At 37.0% G+C, this 22,270-nt stretch overlaps 1 protein-coding gene and 1 pseudogene across 1 annotated transcript; both read right to left on the bottom strand.

Annotated features, from left to right (window-relative positions):
• Positions 1 to 721: 721 nt before the first annotated feature.
• LOC149455550 (serine/threonine-protein kinase SBK1-like) lies at positions 722 to 3,017 on the bottom strand (annotated as a pseudogene).
• A 16,330-nt stretch (positions 3,018 to 19,347) lies between these two features.
• Positions 19,348 to 21,932, bottom strand: LOC149455549 (serine/threonine-protein kinase SBK1-like). The gene is made up of 3 exons (XM_089685969.1): positions 21,815 to 21,932; positions 20,777 to 20,979; positions 19,348 to 20,049 (listed from the first exon to the last, which is right to left on the bottom strand). The coding sequence occupies exons 1-3, from the start codon at positions 21,930 to 21,932 to the stop codon at positions 19,348 to 19,350; spliced, it is 1,023 nt and encodes a 340-aa protein (XP_089542095.1).
• Positions 21,933 to 22,270: the final 338 nt, after the last annotated feature.

Raw genomic sequence — 22,270 nt, 5'->3', positions numbered from 1 at the left:
AAGCAGAAAAGCTGGGCCAGCACACAGTAATGAGACACTACTAGAAGAGGACGAGGTGCCTTTTTTTTCCAGCACATGCAAAGGAATATTGAAAGTAAACATTTCAAATTTCCTTTGTGCTGTAATGTAAGTTGGCGACAGGCTTTTTTCTTTAATATTAGATGCTATCTGGCAATAAAACTGCGAGGTTCTATCAGGTGCCTATTCAGAAGAGCGGGGAAAATGGGCCAAGTGAAGTGGAGATAAAATAGTTTCATGAGACATGAGGCTTTCAACAGACAAACATCTATTGCTTTCAAAGTTTTTTTTATTAGGTTTTATAAGAAGTTAAAAAGGCACGCAGAAAGTGAAATCATTTACTATGTAATAGCACAAACCCAATAATGGGGTTACAGAGCAATGGCATAAGCAGAAGGTAAGAGGGATCAATTGAAAAAAGGGTAAGGGGAGTTTAAAGGTCACAGAAAAGTAGGGATGTAACAAGGCAAGTATAAACTGGCAGGTTAAGAGGGCGGCTTGCAAATGTAGTTCAGAATTAAGTGCTGCAATATGTCAGTATGTGCTGGTGCTTATGTAGATTCCTAGTGCTGAATGGAAAAAAGTCGTTCCTCCTTTGTGTGTTCCTCCTCTGTCATTTCCCCTTCTGTGTGTTCCTCCTCTGTCATTTCCCCCTCTGTGTGTTCCTCCTCTGTCATTTCCCCCTCTGCGTCTTCCTCCTCTGTCATTTCCCCTCTGTGTGTTCCTCCTCTGTCATTTCCCCCTCTGTGTGTTCCTCCTCTGTCATTTCCCCCTCTGCGTCTTCCTCCTCTGTCATTTCCCCCTCTGTGTCTTCCTCCTCTGTCATTTCCCCTTCTGTGTGTTCCTCCTCTGTCATTTCCCCCTCTGTGTGTTCCTCCTCTGTCATTTCCCCCTCTGCGTCTTCCTCCTCTGTCATTTCCCCTTCTGCGTCTTCCTCCTCTGTCATTTCCCCTTCTGTGTCTTCCTCCTCTGTCATTTCCCCCTCTGTGTCTTCCTCCTCTGTCATTTCACCTTCTGCGTCTTCCTCCTCTGTCATTTCCCCCTCTGAGAATTCTACAGTTGTCCACGTGTAACGAACACAGTTTGTGATGGAAAGAACAGAGGCTTGAGAGTCGGGGTCCTGAGAAAGGAGTTTTTTGAACATGTTCAGTGCCTCTTGTGTGAACATCTTCCAGTGAGCTGGTGGGGAAATGACTTTGGAACTCTTCTGCCAGGAGTTGAAGGCCTGGTACATGATATCCTCCTCCACAGCACTTTCCCAGGGATAGTTTCCTGTTAGAGCAACGTAGAGGAGAACTGCTAAAGCCCAGGAATCCACACGTGCAGTTAAAACTAAGTACTCGTCGTCCTTCAAGGCACACAGCTCTGGAGTCAGATATGGGGTGGTATGGGACATTTTACTCACAAGGCTGCCAATAGCCTGAGAGAGACCAAAGTTTCACAATTTGATATCGTGGCATTCCATGTCCATGAGCAAGACATTGTCTGCTCTAAGGTCTCTGTGCACCAGTCTTCGGCTCTGCATAAAATCCAGAGCCCTGGCCAACTGTGTTCCGCAGCGTTTTACCATTACTTCTGGAATTCCCACCTGAAAAATGAGACAGAGAAACTTTTATAAGACCTTTCAATATCACATGGAATACAATAAACTTAGATAATGTTATTTGGCTTTATTTGTTTTCAAGGAATTTGCAATGCTGACTTGCAGTTTTCACGAGTCTGTTCACCCAAAACTATGGTTTGTATATGGGTTGAATCACCAAAAACCAAAGACATTTTTGTGACATTTTTCCTTGTTCCTTTTGTATGGCTATCTCCTTTCATGCAATAAGTAATTAGGGAGATCAGGGTTGATGTATTGTGAAGTATGTGCAAGACATTAATGTTCCTAGTGAAAAGAGTAGAGCTATAATGGAACGAAAATGGAAAGTTTTGTAGATTTTTATCTCAAATCTCCACTATGTGTACCTTTTTAGTTGCAATCAATTAACTTTAGCTGACTTCAAATGTCATTTATAGATCTAACAATTTAATTTGCATGATGAAGCTTTAATCTGCTTCCCTTGTTCTGGAGTGGGCCAGTTACTGATGCAGCACACTTTCACAGTAGCCTCATCAGGCCCATATCTTCTTAAAATCATATAGTTGTAAAGATGGGATATTATTGATTTCAAGATGTCTGTATTGAACAAAATGTGGAGTTGTTGGCAGTAGCAATCAATATTTTTTTCCATAAATGAAAAGTGTTTAGTTGATGTCAGTAACAATTCTAATTTGTACTTTTGGTTTAGTGGGTCTCCTTTCTTAAAGTTAAAAACAAGTTATTTAAAACAAACTGCTCACCTCGGACTCAATTAGATGTTGTAGGGTTCCAGCTGTAGCCAGTTCCTGGGTCAAGATATAGTACTTCATGGTTTCAATGAAGAGTGGGTAGGTTGTGATGATGCATGGATTGTTACACAGAGAGATGGACATGGAGAGCTCTTTCAGAAAGGCTCTCAAATTGGTCCTGTCCTTTCTCACCAACTTCATGGCCACTGGGTTACCTTAAAACAAACAAGACACATCAACAATTAGATCCTAAACAAGACTCGAAGGAACAGCACACAGATGCTTTTATTGTCCATGGCAAACACATCACCCTTCCAGTCTACCATACAGTGCTAGAAAAATGAGGGGAGACTGTGAGGGCTAAAAAGTGAAACACACATTTTCTTCAGACACAAAGGATATAAAAAAAAATTACTTAACAAATCTCTGTTCTACTTGGATCTCACAGGATCTGAAAGATCTGTCTTTGATTTCTTTAGGAATCAATTGTATTCATGTTTTCCAACCAACCCCGTATCACGGAAGATGACAAGATTGCTGTTTTACATACCTGTGGCCTTTTCCTGAACATGTAGGACTTTGCCAAATGTTCCTTGGCCCAGCCTCTTGATGTACAGATAGTGGTCAGAGAGATCCTTAGCATACACAGTGGTGAATGATGGTTCCATTGTATGCTGCTGGAGTGCAGGGGTCTTCTACCTATTGAAATGAAATTGCACATTTTCAAAAGTCATTGAAAACAGAAAAAAAACTTTGGAACTAGGTCATAAATGGCCTTCTATGAATTCTTTTGAAGCAAGATCTGAGTGTTCAGCCTTGCATAAAAATAAGCAAACCATGGTGAAGAAACAGGGACACTGATAGAAGTTCTGATTATATGCAGATCTAAACATTTGGAGGATGACACATTGGTGGGGAGGGATTAATAAAGTGTCTGAGACATGTTCCCTCTTGACTAGTGCCATTATCCATAGCAAATCAGTTTTTATCTTTAATTACTTCACACAACTTAGAAATTGAAAATGTAAAAGCTGGTTGTTGGTTTTTCAGTTGAGCAAAAGCTGAGACAAACATGTCTGAGACCAACTTTGTCTCAGGTTTTTTTCTCAGCTGGAGTGCAGCCATTTGGTTTTGAAATTGTAATTTTCTAAGCTATGCTATGTGAAACAAATAAGATGGAAGTTGATTGCAATTGCATTCACTCAATGAAGTACTGGAGTTTACCCGCATTCTGTAATTTATTTTGTAAGGTTGACTGTTCACATCAACTGTGGTTTGAGGCAAGGAAATGCATTATTTATGTCCTTAATCTCCAAGTGCCCATGTGCATGACATCTTTAAAGTAGGACTCCACCTTTGCTAAGAAATACTGTAAATCTTCCCTTTGTCAGTTACTTAGACTCCAAAAGATGTTAGATAACTTCATTCTGTCCTACCAGCTAACAAAGTTTGTTGAAATGTATACATGCTTTTCTGTAATTTTCTATGAGTGCTTAGTGGGAAGATCTTCATGTTCTAAACACATGATCAGCCCCAGCATTGCAGCAAGGGGAACAGCATTGAGCCAATTGCAGAAAAAATACATTTCTGGGCATGTTCAGTACATTGACAGTGTCCAGATCAACTATGTACAAAGAAACCACGTTTGAATGTTTTATTTAAAGCAAAAATCAAAGATGGCTACTGAGTAAAGTTAGAAAAATAGTTTTTTTTATTACTCTAAAGGTTTGTGTAAATGTTGTGACCCATCCAAACCAAACACCATGTAAATGGGTAAATAGGCCATTGAGACACCCATGTGAACTTTTTAACCTGCTAAATCCTTTATTATATTGTAGCATGAGTCTTGAAAATCCTGTCAGACAACAAAACTCCATGACTTTGTCAGAATAATGGAAAAACTTGCTAATTGGTTGCTATGGGTAGCCCCAATTGAACTAGTAGAAATAAATTTTGAGGAAGTCTTGGATTACCAAGTTAAATAGTGTTAGGCTGAGAAGAGGGAAAGGCGCAGTCTTATAAAACATGGTCAGTTTGATGGAGCAAACCCTCTTTGACCCATGATGACAATCAAATGTCTAAATCATTTCACAAGCTTGAACCCGAAGCATTTTTGAAAGGGGGATCGAGTAAGAAGACTTTAGAAGCTGCCACCATTTCCAATGCTGAAGAGGCTAGTAAAGGCTGGTATTCCAAGACAGAACAAGTATGCAAATTAAGTTGAGCCTTGGCTTTGACTTTCTAATCTGCATGCTTGTTCAGGGGTTATTGAAAAAAAAAGTACATTCTTAGGAAGGCAGCAATTGCAGCCTACATAATTCTAAGTACAGGTTTCAATAAAAAGCTATTTCAATTTCTTAATTAAAATAAACAATTAAAATTCAGATGCATGGGATTGTGGATCTTTATAAGTAATAATGATAAATCTATCTTTGGTTTAAAAATGGGAAGTAATCAGTTTTTATAGCAAATGTATATGCATTGTAAATACAGTTCTAATATTTTAAAGAAAAAAGTCTTTAACATTCAAAAAATGTTACAGTTGCCACAGAGCAAGAGGTGAAGGTGAATCTTCCAGTATTGGCACATGTTTAGGTAATTTTATGCCTAAAGCCATCCATAGGTGGATCAAAATGTGTCTGGTTCAAATTAAACAGTTGAATTTCAATCTGCCTATGGGTAGGATAGTTGTGCTGTCAATCAGCATGTGGGTTTTTACTTATGATCACTGCCAACAGCTCTAGTCAGCAGCAGCGATCATTTTGTATTCTAACAGCAGGGAAATCTTCTGCTGTCAGAATACAGTAGCTCTGCAGAAGGTGACTCTGTTTATGGGGGATCCAAGTAATTTTTCTTTCCTTCAACACATGGTTGAAGAAAAGAAAATTGCATAATGTATGGGCAGCGTAAGAGGGCTATTCCCCTCATTTTTTGTAGATATTTGTTTAATCTCAGGGACAGGAATTGAAGGGAAATCTTCCCAACAGGGCAGACTGCAAAATACAAATCGACAAGTGGTTCTAATTTTTTCCTACTCTTCCCAATACAGAAAAAAAGTTTTGGTTGTTTATACATAACATATACAAATATGGTGATGGCTCTTCTACAGACAGTAAGGGGTTTATTTACTAAAGCTGGAGAGTCCAAAATCAGACTCCCTTCTGCATAGAAACCAATCAGCTTCTAACCTCAGCTTGTTCAATGAAGCATTGGCAATGAAACCTGGAAGCCTTTTTATTAGGGATCAGAGTGGGTGGAGGTCACTCTTTGTCTAGAGATAATGATATGGATCCAGGACTCTTCTAAGATGCTAATGCAGGTATCACCTAGAACATAACCATTCTCTGAGCCTGTATTGTGATTGATTTAGATGTAAATAAGTCCAGGATCCATAACAAACTTGCCAGGCTAGGAAAAGACTGAGGTTCCTATTATTTATGTATTGTTTTTTACAAATCTGAATTCATAATGTAAATCTCCTAAAAATCTCTTTTTTAAATTTACCGCCCATTTAATTTTTTTTAATTCCACTCTTGGCAGTACATCATAATCTTAATTATCAGAATCAGAATCTTGGCAGTACATTATAATATTATGTGTTTTTATATAACGTTTTATTTAGCTATATATGCAACTGATATGCATTTGTAGTTGACGGTCAATAGTTCTTACTCAGAAGATAAGTCAATGTTTGAATGTTTGCTTTGTTTTAGAGTTGGTGCCTTTTAAAGTAGCTGTTGTGAATGGTTGTGGCTAGAGATGAGCGAATCGAACTTGGCGAAGTGGAATTCGTTTTGAATATTAGGAAAAATTCGATTCGCACCGAATCCGAATTTTAGCAAACTTCGGATGCACGAATCGAATTTTTCCCGATCAGCCGGCAAAAAGTGTCACTGCAGAGAGCTCCGCTATTTCTGACAGTTCTCTGACAGTTCCTTCACATTTACAGCGGTTGAAACATTGTATCTATTTGTTTCCATTTAGGATACAGATGTTTTTATTCGGAAATAAATAGATACAATGTTTCAACCGCTGTAAATGTGAAGGAACTGACAGAGAACTGTCAGAAATAGCGGAAATCTCTGCAGATACACTTTTTGCTGTACTGGAATTCTTCTTCTTTTCATTCTTCTTCTTCTTTTCATTCTTCTTCTTCTTCTTTTCATTCTTCTTCTTTTCATTCTTCTCATTCTTCTTTTCATTCTTCTTCTTCTTCTTTTCATTCTTATTCTTCTTCTTTTCATTCTTCTTCTTTTCATTTTTCTTTTCATTCTTCTTCTTTTCATTCTTCTTCTCCTTCTTTTCATTCTTCTTTTCATTCTTCTCATTCTTCTTTTCATTCTTCTTCTCATTCTTCTTTTCATTCTTCTTCTTCTTCTTCTTCTTTTCATTCTTCTTCTTCTTCTTTTCATTCTTCTTTTCATTCTTCTTCTTCTTCTTTTCATTCTTTTTCTTCTTTTCATTTTTCTTCTTCTTCTTTTCATTCTTCTTCTTCTTCTTTTCATTCTTCTTCTTTTCATTCTTCTTCTTCTTCTTTTCATTCTTCTTCTTCTTTTCATTCTTCTTCTTTTCATTCTTCTTTTCATTCTTCTTCTTCTTTTCATTCTTCTCATTCTTCTTTTCATTCTTCTTCTTCTTCTTTTCATTCTTCTTCTTCTTTTCATTCTTCTTTTCATTCTTCTTTTCATTCTTCTTTTCATTCTTCTTCTCATTCTTCTTTTCATTCGTCTTCTTCTTCTTTTCATTCTTCTTTTAATTCTTCTCATTCTTCTTTTCATTCTTCTTTTCATTCTTCTTCTTCTTCTTTTCATTCTTCTTTTCATTCTTCTCATTCTTTTTTTCATTCTTCTTTTCATTCTTCTTCTTCTTTTCATTCCACTTCTTCTTTCCATTCTTCTTTTCATTCTTCTTCTTCTTCTTTTCATTTTTCTTCTTCTTCTTTTCATTCTTCTTCTTTTCATTCTTCTTTTCATTCTTCTCATTCTTCTTTTCATTCTTCTTTTCATTCTTCTTCTCATTCTTCTTTTCATTCTTCTTCTTCTTCTTCTTCTTCTTCTTCTTCTTCTTTTCATTCTTCTTCTCCTTCTTTTCATTCTTCTTTTCATTCTTCTTCTTCTTCTTTTCATTCTTCTTCTTTTCATTCTTCTTCTACTTCTTTTCATTCTTCTTCTTTTTCTTTTCATTCTTCTTCTTTTCATTCTTCTTTTCATTCTTCTTCTTCTTCTTTTCATTCTTCTTTTCATTCTTCTCATTCTTCTTTTCATTCTTCTTCTTTTCATTCTTCTTCTTCTTCTTCTTCTTTTCATTCTTCTTTTCATTCTTCTCATTCTTCTTTTCATTCTTCTTCTCATTCTTCTTTTCATTCTTCTTCTTCTTCTTTTCATTCTTATTTTCATTCTTCTTCTTCTTTTCATTCTTCTTCTTTTCATTCTTCTTTTCATTCTTCTCATTCTTCTTTTCATTCTTCTTCTTCTTTTCATTCTTCTTCTTCTTTTCATTCTTCTTTTCATTCTTCTCATTCTTCTTTTCATTCTTCTTCTTTTCATTCTTCTTCTTCTTCTTCTTTTCATTCTTCTCATTCTTTTTTTCATTCTTCTTTTCATTCTTCTTCTTCTTTTCATTCCTCTTCTTCTTTCCATTCTTCTTTTCATTCTTCTTCTTCTTCTTTTCATTTTTCTTCTTCTTCTTTTCATTCTTCTTCTTTTCATTCTTCTTTTCATTCTTCTCATTCTTCTTTTCATTCTTCTTTTCATTCTTCTTCTCATTCTTCTTTTCATTCTTCTTCTTCTTCTTCTTTTCATTCTTCTTCTTCTACTTTTCATTCTTCTTTTCATTCTTCTTCTTCTTCTTTTCATTCTTCTTCTTTTCATTCTTCTTCTTCTTCTTTTCATTCTTCTTCTTCTTCTTTTCATTCTTCTTCTTTTCATTCTTCTTCTTCTTCTTTTCATTCTTCTTTTCATTCTTCTCATTCTTCTTTTCATTCTTCTTCTTTTCATTCTTCTTCTTCTTTTCATTCTTCTTTTCATTCTTCTCATTCTTCTTTTCATTCTTCTTTTCATTCTTCTTCTCATTCTTCTTTTCATTCTTCTTCTTCTTCTTTTCATTCTTCTTTTCATTCTGCTTCTTCTTTTCATTCTTCTTCTTTTCATTCTTCTCATTCTTCTTTTCATTCTTCTTCTTCTTTTCATTCTTCTTCTTCTTCTTTTCATTCTTCTTTTCATTCTTCTCATTCTTCTTTTCATTCTTCTTCTCATTCTTCTTTTCATTCTTCTTCTTTTCATTCTTCTTCTTCTTCTTTTCATTCTTCTTTTCATTCTTATTCTTCGTCTTTTCATTCTTCTTCTTCTTTTCATTCTTCTTTTCATTCTTCTTCTTCTTTTCATTCTTCTTTTCATTCTTCTCATTCTTCTTTTCATTCTTCTTTTCATTCTTCTTCTTCTTCTTTTTATTCTTCTTCTTCTTCTTTTCATTCTTCTTTTCATTCTTCTTCTCATTCTTCTTTTCATTCTTCTTCTTCTTTTCATTCTTCTTCTTTTCATTCTTCTTTTCATTCTTCTTCTTTTCATTCTTCTTTTCATTCTTCTTCTTCTTCTTTTCATTCTTCTTCTTTTCATTCTTCTTTTCATTCTTCTCATTCTTCTTTTCAATCTTCTTTTCATTCTTCTTCTCATTCTTCTTTTCATTCTGCTTCTTCTTCTTTTCATTCTTCTTCTTCTTCTTTTCATTCTTCTACTTCTTCTTTTCATTCTTCTTCTTCTTCTTTTCATTCTTCTTTTCATTCTTCTCATTCTTCTTTTCATTCTTCTTCTTCTTCTTTTCATTCTTCTTCTTCTTCTTTTCATTCTTCTTCTTTTCATTCTTCTTTTCATTCTTCTTCTTCTTCTTTTCATTCTTCTCATTCTTCTTTTCATTCTTCTTCTTCTTCTTTTCATTCTTCTTTTCATTCTTCTCATTCTTCTTTTCATTCTTCTTTTCATTCTTCTTCTCATTCTTCTTTTCATTCTTCTTCTTCTTCTTTTCATTCTTCTTTTCATTCTTCTCATTCTTCTTCTTCTTTTCATTCTTCTTCTTCTTCTTTTCATTCTTCTTTTCATTCTTCTCATTCTTCTTTTCATTCATCTTTTCATTCTTCTTCTCATTCTTCTTTTCATTCTTCTTCTTCTTCTTTTCATTCTTCTTTTCATTCTTCTCATTCTTCTTTTCATTCTTCTTCTTCTTCTTCTTCTTCTTTTCATTCTTCTTCTTCTTCTTTTCATTCTTCTTTTCATTCTTCTCATTCTTCTTTTCATTCTTCTTCTCATTCTTCTTTTCATTCTTCTTTTCATTCTTCTTCTCATTCTTCTTTTCATTCTTCTTCTTCTTCTTTTCATTCTTCTTTTCATTCTTCTCATTCTTCTTTTCATTCTTCTTCTTCTTCTTTTCATTCTTCTTCTTCTTCTTTTCATTCTTCTTTTCATTCTTCTCATTCTTCTTTTCATTCTTCTTCTCTTTCTTCTTTTCATTCTTCTTCTTTTCATTCTTCTTCTTCTTTTCATTCTTCTTCTTCTTCTTTTCATTCTTCTTTTCATTCTTCTTCTTCTTCTTTTCATTCTTCTTCTTTTCATTCTTCTTTTTATTCTTCTTCTTCTTCTTTTCATTCTTCTTCTTCTTTTCATTCTTCTTTTCATTCTTCTCATTCTTCTTTTCATTCTTCTTTTCATTCTTCTTCTTCTTCTTTTCATTCTTCTTCTTTTCATTCTTCTTTTCATTCTTCTTCTCATTCTTCTTCTTCTTTTCATTCTTCTTCTTCTCCTTTTCATTCTTCTTCTTCTTCTTTTCATTCTTCTTCTTTTCATTCTTCTTCTTCTTCTTTTCATTCTTCTTTTCATTCTTCTCATTCTTCTTTTCAATCTTCTTTTCATTCTTCTTCTCATTCTTCTTTTCATTCTTCTTCTTCTTCTTCTTTTCATTCTTATTCTTCTTCTTTTCATTCTTCTACTTCTTCTTTTCATTTTTCTTCTTCTTCTTTTCATTCTTCTTTTCATTCTTCTTTTCATTCTTCTCATTCTTCTTCTTCTTCTTTTCATTCTTCTTCTTTTCATTCTTCTTCTTCTTTTCATTCTTCTTTTCATTCTTCTTCTTCTTCTTTTCATTCTTCTTCTTCTTCTTCTTCTTCTTCTTCGTCGTGCCCCGTGACTGCCCAAATGAGTGAAGTGTGCGGTGATTCTAAGATCGACGGCACTCATCTGCATGTCATACTGACTGACAGTATTATTTCTCTTCCCCAGCAGACTCCAAGGGCATTTAAATTAAAGGTACAGAGTTCTGCACTAATATAAAGGCTCTCTGAAGCCTAGAAACCCTTTTAATAAGTTAAATTTGCAGCAAATAAATTCGCATCGAATCGAATTTCTCCCGCAAATTCGGCGAATCAGCCGAATCGAATTTTTGAATAATTCGCTCATCTCTAGTTGTGGCCACAAATTAATGATAATGGCAAGTATCCATTGACATTATTTCAGGGAATTTCTGATGACCTAAATTAGTGGTTCTTAATATATTAAGATTAAAAACGCCAATGGATTGCCCAGTATATCTCCATACCCCCTCTGTCCCTCTTCAAGAGGTCAATTATTACAGTATGTGTAGGTATGAATGTGAGTTGGGGACCATAGATTGTAAGCTTCTTGAGGGCAGGGACTGATGTGAATGTGCAATATATACCTATATTTAAAGTGCTGAGTAAATAGAAGGTGCTATATCAGTACTTGTAATAAACAGGACAGCTGAAAAAACATAAGGACTTCATAATATTTATTTAGTAACTTAAAATCACAAATGTTTCAGATCCAACCACTAAGATTTATACTATTTTGTGCAAGCAGAACCTGAAATAGTTAATGAGAATGTTAATTCTCACCATGGCAACATTTACTGGGAATACTTGTACTTCCATGTTGAGGGATCTGATCACTGATTGGTTAGTAATCTCATATCTCAATCTTTTATACAATATTGATCATTTAAAAATTGTTTTTAGATGAACTATTTAGAGATCTGGATCTGTACCCCATCTCATGCAGTTAGTTCCAAATTCCCAAGGTGCAGGGATGCCCCCCATTCAAGAACCCCTGCCTTACGTGGCAATAGCAAGTACCACTAGCCTGAAGGAATGTTTCTAAGAGCAGACCTAATTTTATTTCTACGCACATTGGGAGAGTATGATAACCCTGGGATTCTTGATAACTTGGCACACATCTCCCTAAAAATAACTGGTGAAAGGATATGTGAACTGTTATGGAAAAATCAAGCATAGACATACATGGCAACCATCTCCTTTTTAAAATGATGGTTGGGAAGATGCCTGCCTGTCCTAATGTTGTCAAAAACCTGACAATGGCACAATCTGTTCTTCTGATTCCCCAATTTTCTACATGGAAAAATTAAGGATCTGCCCACCCACAGGGAGATTACTAGATATATTCAGAAAGACACAAAAAAACCTTCTGTGGTCATAGGTATTGAAGTAGCTTAGAACACAAACTACCTGATTGTTTCAATCAATACTCAAAATCAGGACCACTACGTGCCAATACTGGACCACCTTTATATTATGCATAGATATAAGATTTTAATCAAGAAATGTGCAGTCAGATATTCATTTATTTAAAACGGACAATAGATATCAGAGGGTGTTTATTGCAGTGCAACGCCCTCTGATATCTGTTGGCAATGCAAGATGTGTAAACCTGTCCATACACTAGAAGATGGTCAGATATACATGAATTCTCAAATTTGCCCCATAGCTTTCTTGTTGCCAAGAACCTGCATGCTTCTCTATGCATGAATAGTGCCCATTGATGTGTAGCCCTATGGATAAGAGTTTGAGGGGTGTTGTAGTACACTGCAGATATTGCCAGCACAGTCTTGTCAGTGAGAATTGTGTTCATCTGACATTTTATAATCTGATTGCTATTCCTCTCCATTGGGTCTTGACCCACAATGTTTGTGGGTACCACACAGAAAATGTCACTAGAGCTGATTGAGAACTACTTTTATAAAAAGTCTATGGGTATGTATAGATTAAAGGACAAGTTCACCTTTTTAAAAAAATAAATAATAAATGCACATTTTTTACAGGTAAAAAAGTGCATTTTTTGTTGTTGCAGGAGCCTGTAAAGCATTGCACCAGCGATCAGCAGATTGCTTATAACACTCTCCAAAGGTGAACTTATCCTTTAATAATTTAGTAAAACATTATTGATTTTGTTTGCAGATTTTAAGTACTCTTTGTGATGCTTCTGTCCAGATTTTAATGACTTGTAGACCAATTCCCCCTTTATTAGAAAAGAGATAAGTAGAGGATACAAATGTACAAAATCCGAACAATGATTGTTTTCCCCCTTTCCCTATTTAATTTTATTTTATGAGGTGCTGTAAGATTTGGTGTGTTTGGGAAGGGGGGGGTGCACATTAACACATTTTAACTTTTGTTTAAGTTGCATTCACATAACCTCAAACTTGTCGGTGGATCTACATGGTTTTTCTTTTTTACACAAATGATTCAAAGGTTAAGGCCAACATTAGACAATATTAGCTTTATATTGTCCTGGAATAGAATTGTTAGTGTTTAAATGTAAAATCCGTACGGTTTCTAACATACTTTTTCTTACATTCTTTGCAAAATTTTAAAATAAAATAAATGTTGGACTGTAGCAGATGTGTGAAAAGTGTCTCCTTGAAAGGGGATAATAGGAGGGTTTTCTGTATGGGTGAAACAAACAAATGTATTGTCATGGAAGCTGTGAAATTATAATGAGCAGGGGGCACCTGAGAATATCTAAACACAAGTGTCCATAGAGATGGTGGACACACCTATGCCAGGCCTAGCTATTCAATAGTCAAAAGTTTGCAATGTAAACAAGAGTAGGAGAGCATTACCTCATGCTGATTGCCCTCAGCTGTGTGCTTCTATCAGAAGATGGACAAGTGTCCATAGAGATGGTGGACACACCTATGCCAGGCCTAGCTATTCAATAGTCAAAAGTTGGTAATGTAAACAAGAGTAGGAGAGCATTACCTCATGCTGATTGCCCTCAGCTGTGTGCTTCTATTAGAAGATGGACAAGTGTCCATAGAGATGGTGGACACACCTATGCCAGGTCTAGCTATTCAATAGTCAAAAGTTTAGTAGGAGAGCATTACCACATGCTGACTGCCCCCACATGCTAACTGCCCCCAGCTGTGCAATTCTATCAGAACCTGGACTTGACTGAGAAGATATTTGAATTCATTTATTTACTCACTAGATGTCTCCTGAATGACCATACTTCCCAGTAAATACAGGAAATTTGAAGCATTCTGCACCAGAGATTTTGGGGTTTATTTACTAAAGCTGGAGAGTGCAAAATCAGACTCCCTTCTGCATAGAAACCAATCAGCTTCCAGGTTTCATTCCCAAAGCTTCATTGAACAAGCTGAGGTTAGAAGCTGATTGGTTTCTATGCAAAAGGGAGTCTGATTTTGGACTCTCCAGCTTTAGTAAATAAACCCCTTTATGTTTAGGAGGTGCTGTGAGATCAGTTTTTCATTATAGTTTCAGAAGGGCAAACAAATGTATTGTCATGGAAGCTGTGAAAGTATAATAAGCAGGGGGCACCAGAGAATGTCTAAACACAAGTGTCCATAGAGATGGTGGACACACCTATGCCAGGCCCAGCTATTCAATAGTCAAAAGTTTAGTAGGAGAGCATTACCACATGCTGACTGCCCCCACATGCTAACTGCCCCCAGCTGTGCAATTCTATCAGAACCTGGACTTGACTGAGAAGATATTTGAATTCATTCTTTTTATTTTCAGTTTACAAGGACTCTGCACATATAGCAGGTCACTAATTAGATCAGCAATTCAGTGTCCCTTTAGCTTGTCAATTGCCTGTAGGGATATTAGAAAAAAAAAATGGATTTTCACTATTTGCTTGCAGAAAAACATGATTAATTGAAAAGGGGGTATTGTGCTAGCACTGAAAAAGAAAACTCCTAAAATAGGGAGCATGAGACCATTCAAACCCATCAAAAGCCACCTTAGTTTTTTTTTCTAGCCATTGACTCCAATGCATTTTGCCATGATTTATTTACATAAATTACATTATTATTGCTTATTTATAAAGCAATGAATGATTGATTGATTCTCTAGATTTGACATTGACCACATTTGTGTAACATAACAATATGTAACCACATACACCCAGACAAGCCACATTTGTCATCATGGGCTCACTTCTGGATTTCCTTTCCTTTACCTGGAAATCCAAATCTTGGTGATACCATTTTTCTAATTCATTTACACCTAGCCCCAGCTGAAGTATTGCTTTATTTTTTGGATAGTGTCAGATTTTTACTTATGTTTTTGACTACTATTGGTCAGATTTGCCCCCACTTCCAGTCTCACGATGCCTTTACTAGAAGTAGGATAAGAAGGCAGAAACAGCAATATTGTCCTAGGTTCTAGCCCTTCTGTCTGACAATGTGTTTCCTTTTGTTTTCCTATTGGAGAGCTTTCTTCACTTGACAGGAACTGATGGGAATTAATGTCTATGGGCACTTAAAGATGAATAATATAGTAAAATGTTAATGATTTTGTTTGCAGATTATAAGTATTTTTCATAGAAGTTCTACCCCTATTCATCTCTATCTAGATTTAAACGGCTGTTAAACAATTATTCCCCTGTATCAGTGAAGAGATAAGTGGAGAATAGAAGTGTACTTTGGGTACCTATACTGTAAATATGACAAAGGCCAAGCATAGTAATGAACTTGTAAAAGACTTCATAACAAATATATTTAAAAAAAGTAATGTGTTGGAAATATTGAAACAATAGTTTTAACATGTTTAGGCTGCATTCAAATGAGCTGAAAATGTACCACTTTTGGCAGAGGGTTACTGATTTATAACTAAAATTGCAGGTCACTCTGTAAATACAATATTGGCTATAATTTGTGTGAAGAATTCTTTCTATGGAGTATGAAACATCAGGAACTGGTGCAATTTGTATAGCTTCTGTCAAATCATCACTAGACTTGATTCAACTATGTTACTTGAAAAAAAAATCTATAATGCTATGAATGATTCTATATCTCACTTTTCTGCTAAATAAGATTTTTGGTCAACCAATCATCGTTTTATGTCTCAACCAGATTTTCAGATTTTTTTGTACACAGTATGAAGGGGTCCACAAGCTGCCAAAGTCAAACAATCCCAGCTCAGGAACTTTTAAGGTTCTACACCTGACTGCCCTCTCCCCTTATCCATCCCAAGGGGTGTAAGGTTACTCACATTGTCCTTCCTGATGGCTTTATAGGTTGGTGGCAATTTTATTGCACAGAGCAGGCAAGTATAGACATGTTTGGTATCTTAAAAACAAAAAATCCATTTACCACCTCTTTAACAAAGCTTATCATGAAATTAGGTGAGCTCAAAAATCCCTTCAGATAATTAACCCACAGAGCATAAATCTACATTTGTACAACAACAACAACACCCTGGGAAATGGCTGTTTGTTGTTATTTTGAGGGGACCACAGATTTACACTGTTATACAAGCTGTACACTCACTACTTTACATTGTACAATTACCCGCAGAAACCTTCACAAATTTAACCCTTTTCTACTCTGCAACTGACTGCCTCTATGACAGAATCTCTCACCTGTCCTGCCCTGACCTGGCCACTGCTGTCTACAACAGTTTGCTTTCATCCACATTAGACTCACTTGCTCCTCTAACCACATGAAGCATCAGGCCCCGACCATTACAACCTTGGCAGACTGACGACACCAGAAATCTTAAGAGACATAGTCATGCGCTGGAGCGAATGTGGCTAAAACCAAATCACACCAAGCTTTCACCCTATATAAATCTGCTTTGTTAACATACAATTCCTCCCTCCATGCTGCCAAACAAGCCTACTTTGTCACTCTCATCAATAGCTTGTCATCCAGTCTTCATCATCTCTTCTCTACTTTTAACTCTCTACTTTCTCCACCTCCACCCAGTAACTCACTCACTGCTTACGAGATTGCAAATCATTTCAAAAACAAGATTGATGCAATTTGTAGGGGCATCTCTACTGCACAGACAACCATCCCACTTGGCATACCTTATACTAAACCTCCATCAACACTTCCTCTTTTGACCTTGCTACTACTGAAGAGGTCACTAAGGTTTTCTCAGAAGCCCGTCTCACTGCCTCCCCCCTGGATCCTGTCCCCTCACAACTACTATGGTCACCCTTTTCTTCTATCCTATGCTCCCTCACTCACATCTTCAATCTCTCCCTCTCTAACTGTGCCTTCCCCACCCCTCTAAAGCATGCACACATCACTCCCACACTTAAAAAGCCCTCCCTGGACCCCTCCAACCTGAACAACTTAAGACCCATCTCCCTGCTGCCATTTACCTCTAAACTCTTAGAACGCTTAGCCAACAATCTCCTGAGCTCCTACCTCACTGACAACAACCTTCTTCACCCTTTACAGTCTGGCTTTCGCTCACTCCACTCCACTGAAACTACGCTACTAAAACTCATTAATGATCTACTAACTGCTAAAACCAATGGCCACTACTCCGTACTCTTATTACTTGACCTCTCTGTGGCTTTTGATACTGTTGACCATCCCTTCCTCAAAATAAAAAAAAACTCCACTCTCTTTGCGAGACTCTGCTCTCTCCTGGTCCTCCTCCTACCTATCGCAGTGCTCCCTCAGGAGTTACCTATAACTCTGGCTCCTCCTTTCCACTCCTTCTTTCTGTAAGGGTCCCTCAAGGTTCTGTCCTTGGACCCCTTCTCTTCTCCATCTACACCTCCTCCCTTGGTCACTTGATAAACTCCCATGGCTTTAAGTATCATCTCTATGCTGATGACACACAAATCTATCTTTCTACCCCTCACCTCACCCCTTCAGTCTCCTCTCACATTACTAACCTACTAAGTGACATATCGGCATGGATGTCACTCCACTTCCTCAAACTCAGTCTTTCCAAAACTGAGCTCTTAGTATTCCCTCCAGTCCATGCCCCCTCCCCTGACTTCTCCATCAAGATCAACAATACAACCATCAGTCCCTCCCCTCATGCCAGGGTACTAGGTGTAATCCTAGACTTCCATCTGTCCTTTCAGCCCCAAAACCAATCACTGTCCAAATCATGTAGACTTCACCTCCGCAACATCTCCAAGATAAGGTCATTCCTAACCTCGGAAACCACTAAGCAACTTATTCACTCCCTTGTTATCTCTTGCCTTGACTATTGTAACTGCCTCCTCATTGGCCTACCTCATCGCAGGCTATCCCCTCTTCAGTCTATCATGAATGTTGCTACCAGACTCATCCACCTTACTAACTGTTCCGTATCTGCCACCCCTCTCTGCCAATCCCTCCACTGGCTTCCATTGCCCAACGGATAAAATTCAAAACATTAACAATAACATATAAAGCCATTTATAACTCTGCCCCAAATTACATCACCAATCTTGTCTCCAAATATCACCCAAACCATACTCTCCGCTCCTTGCACGACCTCCTGCTCTCTAGCTCCCTTGTCTTCTCCTCCCATGCTCGTCTCCAGGACTTCTCCGGAGCTTCCCCCATCCTCTGGAACTCTCTAACCCAATTTATCAGACTATCGCCTACTCTGCTCACTTTTAGGCGATCTCTGAAAACCTATCTTTTCAGGGAAGACTATCCTGCCCTCAACTAATAATGGAATCTTCTACTCTTCCTACCAGTCCATCCCCCACAGTTATTACCTTTTATACCACTAGCCCCTCCCTCTTAGATTGTAAGCTCCAAGGAGCAGGGCCCTCCTATCCCTCTTGTATTGAACTGTAATGATGCTGTATCCTCTCCCATTATATTGTAAAGCGCTGAGCAAACTGTTGGCGCTATATAAATACTATATAATAATAATAATTGTAGCAAAGGGTCATTTCTTCAGTGTTGTCACATGAAAAGATATAAAATATTTACAAAAATGGGAGGGGTGTACTCATTTCTGGGAGATACTGTGTACATTTTTTTTGTTGTGTTTTTTTTTTTATCTCCTTCGACAATCAATATAATGGTAAAGAGAGTAGAAGCTATGCTATAATGTGTTTCTGTGATTAATCATTTGAGCCATCAGTGTAACTTTCATGCAGCCTTAAAGTGTGTTTTTGTTTTTTTGTGTGGCTGTTTTGTTTTTTTGTTTTTCTCATGACTTGCACGTTTATGCGTTTTAGCTTTGCTATGTAAATGCAATTTAATATTCTCCAAAGGGTGGCAATTGTGCAGTAAATTTCCCACTTAATCAACTGCTGTGATAAAATTCATTGGCCATACCTGAAAAGGGAAAGAATATTGTCTCTGATGTGGTGGGGGGTTTTTCCCAGTAGTTTTGGGGTTATTTTTTATTTGGTGGCAGGAGTTATTTAAAACCCTTGTTGGCAAATAGAACCTACTGGGGGGATTTCACTTCCTTTCCTGAAGTCAATAATAGAGGATGTAAATGTCAACCATGTGTAGGCAGAGACTGATATTACTGTTGTGGGTTTAGTAACACTTTTTCAATCTGTGTTGAAGGAGAAATAAGAGGCAGAGCAAAAATAGATGAATTACAAAAGGTATAACCAATACTTAGAATTTATTGCATTCTATACCTGGTGCAGGGATTGCATTGACACTATAGATACAAACGCATGGAGACAGCAACATGAAATGTAGGTGGGGTAGTTGCTTTTCAAAGAGGTAGTGATGAGGCCCGGTGACATCACAGTGCAAAGTTCAATGCTTGTCCCTGTTCCTTCCAACTCACCACTTCAGTAATATTTTTGAGATGGTGATGGTTTGAGCTGGGCAGAGAAGCTCTGCAACTATTCTCCTCCTTTTAGGACAATAATTGAGGTCCATTTAGACTTCAACTTCAGAGCTTAGGTAATGCTGGTATCTTTCAGAAGAAGCACTGCTGAGATTTTCACTAAAGCAAATTCAAGAGCCGCAATAATCGATAACAATGCATTCTATGTCACCGTGGTTTTCTATGATGATTGTTTCATGTTCACTCTCCAGCACAATGACTTCTACCTCACTGTCCTTTGCTTCAACACCCTCCTCTTCCTTCTGCTCCACAAGATCAATGGTTTCTTGGGTGGCATCTTCAAAGTTCCAAGGAAAATGAAGAAAACTTAGAACAACTCCGACTTGGTTCCTGCAGCTGGGGTCTTGGGCAAGAAGTATGTGAAATAAATCTTGAGCCCTCCTGCTGACATTCTCCCAACCCCTTGGTGGTGGAACATGGTCAGAGTTGTTCTGCCAGTAAATAAACTTTTGAAACCATAGATCTTGAACTGAAGCCGTTTGCCATGGATAGTTTCCAGTGAGTAGAACATACAAAACAACACCAAGGGCCCAGATATCAACACTAGGATCCACGACAATTGTCTCATTGTGCTTCAGTTCACAAAGTTCAGGGGACATGTATGCATTCAGGGGTGCCATTGATGGAACAACTGTACCAGCAAATTGAGTTAATCCAAAGTCACTTAGTTTGACATTATGACATCTGTTGTCCATAAGCAAAATGTTGTCCGGCTTTAGGTCCCTATGCACCAGGTTTTTGCTGTGCATAAATTCAAGAGCCTGGGTAATTTGTAATGCACATCGTTTGATCAGTGTTTCTGGAATTCCCACCTGGAAAAGTTAAAACAATTATATGAAATTTCGCTTTAAAAAAACACTATTCTTTTACTAAAAAGTGACATTCAAAAATATCAAATTCAATACGTTTGTTACTTTTTTAAATCTGCAGATGGAATTATATGTGAACATCAGTGCAACCAATCTCCAACTACTTCAGCAATAATTTGGCAATGTAGGAAATATGGGAGGTCTAACTGGTTCTAAATTTTACCTCTGGCTTAAAAACCGGACTAACCCTTCATATATAATGGTGAAGGATCACAACCTGTATCATGATTTTTATTGTCTGTGTACCCACTAGGAAGTGAGGTGGAGAAGGAGGGATGTAATCTCTATTTTTGTCTTTCTGCTTTTAAAGACAAAATTAATGGCAAATACAAATTTTACAGTTGTCACAGAACAAGAGGTGAGGGGAAATCTTCCAATGGGGACAACTGTTTGAGAGGGGAATTCCTACTACCTCCTGTTCCAAATTCTTGATTGAATTAAGGAAAATCTTGCCCAGATGGTGCAGAGAAAATGGCCGACTGGGGATTTTAGCCCTTCCTTAGTTCTCTCCAACCAGGCCAGCAATATTTGGTATAAATGCATGAAATATATAGAAAGTATCATCCATGACAAAACACATGTTTCTATTAATCTCCAGGATCCCTAGGAATAATCTACAAAATTAGCAAGCAAATGCTGAAGTGTCAGCTACTTCATTAGCTTTACTTACCCCTGGCTGGATGATGGAGTGAAGAGATCCTGCAGGTGCCAATTCCTGGCACATCATATAACAGTCTGAGGTTTCCAGAATTCTCGAATGGGTAGAGATTAAACCCTCATGTCCAGTTACAAAGAGTGACATGCAAACTTCATGAAGAAAGTCTTCTAGTCTGGTTCGCTCCTTTTTTACCTTTTTTATGGCAACAAGGCTACCTGTTAAAGAGGAGGGAAAAAAAGTTGATTACAATAAGACTTGGACATCTAAAACTCTGGGTGATGTCCAATACTTGAGCCCATTAATTTTACATAGACTGGATGCTTTTCTTCAAAATATAGCCATCTTCTCTAGGCCCTCGCTAGCAGTGAGATATGTAGCTACCCATGCAGCTAGATCTATTGTCCCTTCCCTTCTAAATGCCAACTGTCTAGGTTGTGCATAGTAGACAATCAGTTTATGGTCAAATCTGTTACATACTTAGCTGCCTGTGACCCACTATAACTGTGTGTGACCATCATGAATCTGTCATGAGAGAAAAAGGAAGCCTGCTTTTGGTGAGCTCTTCATCAAAATGCCAATCACCTAGCTGCCATATTGAATCCTCCAAATTGAATTTATAGAGTCCCTGACCTGGAACTTGTATGCAAATATGTACTTTTGTAAAATATTAAGGCTTGCTCTGTGTCATAATAACCAGTAGGAGTTAAAAAAATGTGGCCTTCATGTTTTACTCATGGCAGGTTGTTAAAGATATGCAAAAGGACCGATTCAAGAAATTGATAACAGGTTGAAAGGCTTTTATTTTCTGTAGGAACAATGCCAGCTGCCTGAATGGGATTTAGCACTGTTCAACTAGTTTTTATATTTTGTTAGTGCTGAATCAGATCTTTGTGCATCATGGTCTTTTCCTGAAATTTTTCTGCAACAAAACCCATACATCTAATAAGGTAATTTAATCATTAAAGATGCTAATGTTTGTGCTATCTGTTCTATATGTTCAAATGGTCTGCAAATTAGAAATTTTGTGTAATGATTTAAGAATTCACTTACCCATTTCCCTGTCAACAGCCATCACAACTTCTCCATAACTACCCTCGCCAAGATGTCCCAAGATTTCGTATTGCTCTTCTCCAATTGTTTCAGTCTCACAAGTTTGGTAGGCTGCCATTGTGAATATAGCAAAATCAGACTTTCTGTGCAGAAATCTGTATCCAAAAGACCTTGAGGACCCTAAGAAGATATGTGAGGTCCTCAAACTATCTTTTGTCTTTTTATAGAGAATTTGAGCCAGGATTCAAGCCAGGAAACCACAAACCTTCATTAAAATGCAAATTGAGGCATCACTTGAACTTAACCAATCAAGGTGACTCCTTTCTGTTTGTGTCTACAGGTTCAGGTCACAATAGGTAGTAGGGAGTGGGCATGTCTTTATTGTCCCCAGTTTCAGTTTGCTAATGTTGAAATTTTGGCCTCTGAGGAAATTTGACATGTTCAAATTAAAACTTG

This window comes from Staurois parvus, unplaced genomic scaffold, assembly GCF_062004578.1.
Source record: "Staurois parvus isolate SC_StPar_1 unplaced genomic scaffold, SC_StPar_1.0 ptg000390l, whole genome shotgun sequence".
Classification (NCBI taxonomy): domain Eukaryota; kingdom Metazoa; phylum Chordata; class Amphibia; order Anura; family Ranidae; genus Staurois; species Staurois parvus.
This window is presented reverse-complemented; position numbering and strand designations above follow the sequence as displayed.